The 6,000-nt window shown below is 39.1% G+C and overlaps 1 protein-coding gene across 2 annotated transcripts in view; it reads right to left on the bottom strand.

Moving 5' to 3' along the window:
* Positions 1-3,383: 3,383 nt before the first annotated feature.
* Positions 3,384-6,000, bottom strand: part of LOC126428462 (protein CREG1) — a 50,071-nt gene continuing 47,454 nt past the window's right edge. For both annotated transcript variants that reach the window (XM_050090396.1, XM_050090397.1), the window contains exons 5-6: positions 5,044-5,122; positions 3,384-3,991 (exon numbers count right to left, since the gene is read on the bottom strand). In XM_050090396.1, the coding sequence (XP_049946353.1) occupies positions 3,858-3,991; positions 5,044-5,122 (213 nt within the window). In that variant the 3' untranslated portion in view covers positions 3,384-3,857. The remainder of the gene's footprint in view (positions 3,992-5,043; positions 5,123-6,000) is intronic.

The raw sequence follows: 6,000 nt of genomic DNA, 5'->3' as shown, positions 1-6,000 counted from the left end.
GTTTTGACACAGTTTATCATTCGATTTCACCTAAACTAATTGGCCCAAAAATTTGATTTTTACACATCTTCTTGACTGATACCTTCCCCCCATAAATGGCTCAATTTTGGTTTGAAGTTCAACGCAGTTATTGTGCACCATTAGATGTAGTAAACCATTGCACGAAATTTTGAAGAGTTTGCAGAGGTGAAAGTCCATAGCATATACTTTCCATATGGTCAATTTTAGTTGCCACTAGAAATTTCAAAAAAATTACATTCAAACGAATAAAATTCATGAAGTAAGACACTTCGATATTGTTTTTAAACAAAGAAAATATTAAGCACCGAGCAAGATTAGAACTCAGAACCTTTCGCTTAGCAGCCATACACTATGCTACCGCTGCTTGTTCAAAAAGTCACTCAGAGGACTTTAAAATAAAACACAAAATACCGACAAACACTGTTGGTATGACTATGAATTACTCACGTTTCGTCGAAGTACAATAGGAAATAAACAATTACCGCTGTTCTTTATTGCGAAAAAGCGGTTAGTGAGAATGATACAACCACCCTTCCTTGCCATCGCCTGAATTAGGAGGCTTATTGCTTGTTTGGTTTAATTAATTAATAGAATATGAAGCAATTGGTATAAAGAATGCTTTTTCCAAACTTTCTATAAAAGAAAGTCTGCTATTAAGACATTGCTTTTGTTCAATTACTTTATTTTTGACTGAACGTTTCTAAAACTGAAGACACTCGTCCGTGCTCTGCACTGCAGTTGAGCTCTGGCAACGTCGTTCTCTGTTCATTGGCTGACTGTGTTTTGTGACATCAGAACAAACCTAAACACGGCCGCCGTCATAAATGACGCGCACTTTAGTGATTGCTGCTTCTGGTAGCTCTCAACCTGGCACTTCGACACTGACTTCTGTTGTAACAACAGTTGAGCCGTTTGTTTTATCTCACGTGTAGAAATAACCTTCAGTGTAGCAGTTTAGTCTGCATGCAATAAAGAAGTATTATTCAGACCCTCGAGTTCCTTGATTCTCCTACAAGTACCCTTATCACGACCCAAAATCTGCACATCCGTTAGGTGCCCTACAACCGTGTTTGGCACCGATCAGTCACTTCCGTCACTGGAAGTTGGTCTTTCTGCAGTTACACCTCATAACTCAAAAGCAGTATACTAACCTGAACCCCTTTAGATGTTGTATACTTCCTCTAAACTTTGTCACGACATGACAGTATTAGACAAGTGCTGCAATGTAATCACTTTTCTGTTTCAATAAAATAATGACAATATTATGAAAAGGATAGATTGCTACTCACCATATAGTGGAGATGTTGAGTCGCAGAAATGCACAATGAAAAGACTGCTAAGCAAGTAAGCTTTTGGCCAAAAGCTTAGACAATACACACAGTCTTTGGCTGCTGAGGCCAGACTGTGAGCAACAGCGCATGATAGGAGAAGCAGTCTGGTTGTTGGGGGTAAGGTAGAGGCTGCGGCAGGAAGGGGGAGAGATATCAGGGTGAGGTGAGGGACAGTGAGTGCTGCTTGAGGGAGCATATATGGATGAGCTGGCGAGAGTATACCGTATTTACTCGAATCTACGCCGCACTCGAATCTAAGCTGCACCCGAAAAATGAGACTCAAAATCAAGGAAAAAAATTTTTCCCGAATCTAAGACGCTCCTGAAATTTGAGACTCAAAATTCAAGACGAGAGAAAAGTTTTAGACTGCCCCTCCAAATTGGAAAACAGTTGGTCCATTGTAACGTGAAACACAATTGAGCTTGAATGGATGAAGATACAGCTACAGTAGTTTGGTTCGAGTCGTAAGCTTAACAGTTAAGCTTTACCAGGTAGCCATTGCTATGTGTGAGGCGCTCCGTCCGTATTTATACAGGTACCCTTCCTTTTTCGCATGCTTCGTCTGGTTTGAATTGATTGCTTATATTGCTTCGATCTGATAAGTGCCGTTCTCTTTGTTATAGGTATTTGTCACTCTAAGCTGAAAATGCATTATTGTACTGTATCATGCATTGTTGGTTACATTCTGATAATGCGTGTTTACGATCTGTTGCCGCTCGCGGCGTGGCTTGCTTTTGTGCGTGCTACTGAAGCTTACAATAAAAAAAAAAAAAAAAAAAGAAAAAAAGAGAGGAATTGTCTAATAAGCAAAACAATGGCGCGAGTCTGCTATTTGTTGTTACTTAAACTGCTGCTTTCTTTGATAATGATCAACAAGAACCAAATAATAGACTGCGTATGATAAAGATGTTCTGAATGAGAGATTAGCGAAAATTTTTCTCCATTTGAAAATCTTTGCAGACGACTCTTTAGTACATTACATTCTGCACAGAAATTAGGGTCATCTTAGATTTAAAAATCTAGTCAGTTGCCGTGCTTAGTTTCTGACTGTATCACTATTCAGTATAAGAATAATACGGATATAAACATGACATGATATGTATATTCTTCCATGTTTGCTGTTCTAGTTTCGTAGTTTATTAGGCAGACAGGATTTAAATGAAATAGCAGCAAACACGAAAGAATACATGGCATAATGTTTACATTCTTCTACCTTTTAATTTATTTACCGGCGCAGAGGTTTTGGCGCCAGTATTTATCTTTGTGCCTGCAAAGCATCCCTGTGTAGCGCGACATATATTTGACGGCAGAAGTTAGTTGTGGCGACACCTACCAACATTTTTCAGAACTTCCACTTACTTTGCACTCGATTCTAAGCCGCAGGCGGTTTTTTGGATTATAAAAACTGTAAAAAAAGTGCGGCTTAGATTCGAGTAAATACGGTAGTGTGGTGGAATTAAGGGCTGTGTAGTGCTGGAGTGGAAACAGAGAAGAGGATAGGTGGGTGAAGGACAGTGACTAAAGAATGCAGAGGCCAGGAGGGTTATGGGAACCAGATGTTGCAGTACCTTGAAAGCACATGACAGATCTTTACCTTTCACAAACAAAGCTCTTACTATCTGATGGAACGATTTATAAAAATACATTAATTCCAAATCACATGTACCGGTTGCTACTTTCCGAAGAAAAAGATTTCTTCTGAAGATAGTATGTGTAGAGCGTTGGAAGGTACGTTGAAATTCTGTTAAGACTCTGATACATCAGCAGATCTCATTTCTGTTATTTCAATTTGTTTAGCACAAGACTGATTGAAATCAAGCCAGCCGGGGTGGCCGAGCAGTTCTAGGCGCTACAGTCTGGAACCGCGTGACCGCTACGGTCGCAGGTTTGAATCCTGCCTCGGGCATGGATGTGTGTGGCGTCCTTAGGTTAGTTAGGTTTAAGTAGTTGTAAGTTCTAGGGGACTGATGACCTCAGAAGTTAAGTCCCATAGTGCTCAGAGCCTTTTTTTATTGAAATCAACAAAACAACTTGGTAACAAGAATAGACTTTAATCACAAAATATAAACTTAATTACAATTCCAACATTACATTTGTATTTTATATGGAAATGTTTATCAAAGCACAATAATTACAACATAGTATTTGCACAGCCCAGCACAATGTGTTTGGAGAACACATTGTTTATAGTAAAATCACATATTTACTGTTGCCTCCAATCATTCACTATCAAAACAAAAACATTTACACTCTTCCACAGTAAAATATAACATTTTCCTGAAAACTGTAATAAAACAGCAGGAAGTTCAAGAGAATCAGCTCATACTCAAAATAGCGTACATGTATCATAATTTTTAACACTTAACTCCAGTTTACGTGTGTTAAAGAACTGCAAAAATTGTATGGCACTTTATTTCAATGATCAGTTCCTCACAGGACTAACAGTTATGGTACAGCACATATAAATCTGCACGAGATTCATTTTGTCCTAGGGAGTATACTATTCTACATTCCCGGCAGGGGTCCAGCTGCTGGAGGAGTATGCAGGTATGTCTTCACATCAACAAATTTTGGTCCACCAAAGTAATCGAGAACCACAATTTGCTCAATCTTCATCTTTGCAACATAGAAGTGATGATCTGCAACAAAACAGTCCAGCCATGAATCCTTGGTGGCAAAATATGCAATAAAACATGCAGCTTGTTTGGTTCAAACACAACTGAAATACCTGTAAACAAATGAATCCGATAAAATAAACTTCAGGAGGTGACAAAGTTGAAATTTTTGCAAAGTATTATGATCATTTGCAGTCTAAGATAAACTTTAGACTGACTGCATAATTATTGATTTTTGTTGGTAACGGAGGCACATACGCAGAGTCTTTATAAACCTCCACAAGAAATAATCACATACAGTCAGGTCCGATAACCTTGGAGGCCAGTAATGTAAGGCTGAATCATATGGTCATTCAGTAATCCTTTAATTTAAAAATTCCCACACTTGCTGGTGCCAGTGGGACAGTGCCCAATCCTGTTGGTAAATGAAGTCGTTCGAATCAGTCTCCAACTGTGGGAAAATAAAGTTCTCAAGCATATTGAGATATGTGCTTCCTCCATCAGTTTTCTGTCTGTGTCAGACTCTTGGGAACAGCCCGGTGATTTGCCTTTATACAAACAACCTGTTTCTCGGAATTGTTCAAGCCATCGTCTAACGCTATGTGCAGTTATTATTGACCTGCACTGCGCAAAACGTAGAACCCAAAATGTTTTCTGTTGCTACCTAGTGGGAACCATGTAAAACTCAAGAGTTTGCTCTTTCTAAAAGTACACTGTCCTCTGTATGTGTGTGTGTGTGTGTGTGGGCGCGTGCGCATGAGAGAGAGTGTATACCCGTCCTTTTTTCCCCCCTCAGGTAAGTCTTTCCGCTCCCGGGATTGGAATGACTCCTTACCCTCTCCCTTAAAACCCAAATCCTTTCGTCTTTCCCTCTCCTTCCCTCTTTCCTGATGAGGCAACCGTTTGTTGCGAAAGCTAGAATTTTGTGTGTATGTTTGTGTGTCTATCGACGTGCCAGCGCTTTCGTTTGGTAAGTCACATCATCTTTGTTTTTAGATATATTTTTTTCCCACGTGGAATGTTTCCCTCTAATATATTTATATTTTTATTTACATAGATATCAGTTTGAGTGTTACCTGGAGGCCAAGTCTTCATTACAGGGTGTCTGCTGAAAAGAGCATTCTGAGCAAAGGCCAACTCAGCTGGGTCCTTCACCTGTGGAAGAAGCATATTTTTTGATAAAGTACTTTATATGTGAACATGTACACAGGTAGGTTAGGGATGACACTAAAATCAAATGAAGACAAACTAATCTATTAGGTGGTTATAGGTAAATGGATATCTACAGAACACAGATTAAAACTGTGTGCCAGACTGAAACCCAAATCCAGATCTTGCCTCCAAAAGTTACTGAATGTCGAAGGCAAGGCCCCAGTACATTACATAGTTTTAATCTGCTGAGAAGTTTCAAACACTTCACTGCACAGTGAAAGATTCATTCTGAAATCTACAGAAGTCCTTTGAGAAGGCAGAAAATTTAGGTTCTTTCTTCCATAAGGCCAAGTGCCAAAACTGAGTTTCACCCTGTCCCTTTCATTCCATAACACACCAGCAACAACAGTCAGTGGAATCAAAAATGAAAATTCTTCCAAGAAAACTATGAAATTGAGAGACAGAATTGCAGGCCAGTACTGATAAGACACATATAAAACCAAATAACCTACACTGGGGAGAAGAGCATGGCCTTCAAATCCTAGGCTTAGAGGAAGCTATCTGTTGGAAGGACAAGGAACACTTGTCCGAGTACCTTGTCCGCCGTTTGTAGCCTTGCCCAATCTATTCTTTTCTCTACCAAAAGGAAGAGAGAATTCAGTCATCCAGACTACACAGATACGAGGTGTGATCAAAAAGTAACGAGAATTTTTGATTTCACATGCTTTACACATCTGATTTTTAAATTTCTTTTGTCTGTTGGTACACATGTTTTTGAGGTATGTTTGCATTTTCATCTGTTTTGAATATTTACTTTATTGCTGACAACTGAAAAGGTTATATGTGTTTTCAAGTGCTCGGCAAAATTTTACTTTCAAAAA

This window comes from Schistocerca serialis, chromosome 12, assembly GCF_023864345.2.
Source record: "Schistocerca serialis cubense isolate TAMUIC-IGC-003099 chromosome 12, iqSchSeri2.2, whole genome shotgun sequence".
NCBI lineage: Eukaryota > Metazoa > Arthropoda > Insecta > Orthoptera > Acrididae > Schistocerca > Schistocerca serialis.
Note: the sequence above shows the minus strand (reverse complement) of the source record. Positions and strands in the feature narration are given on the sequence as shown.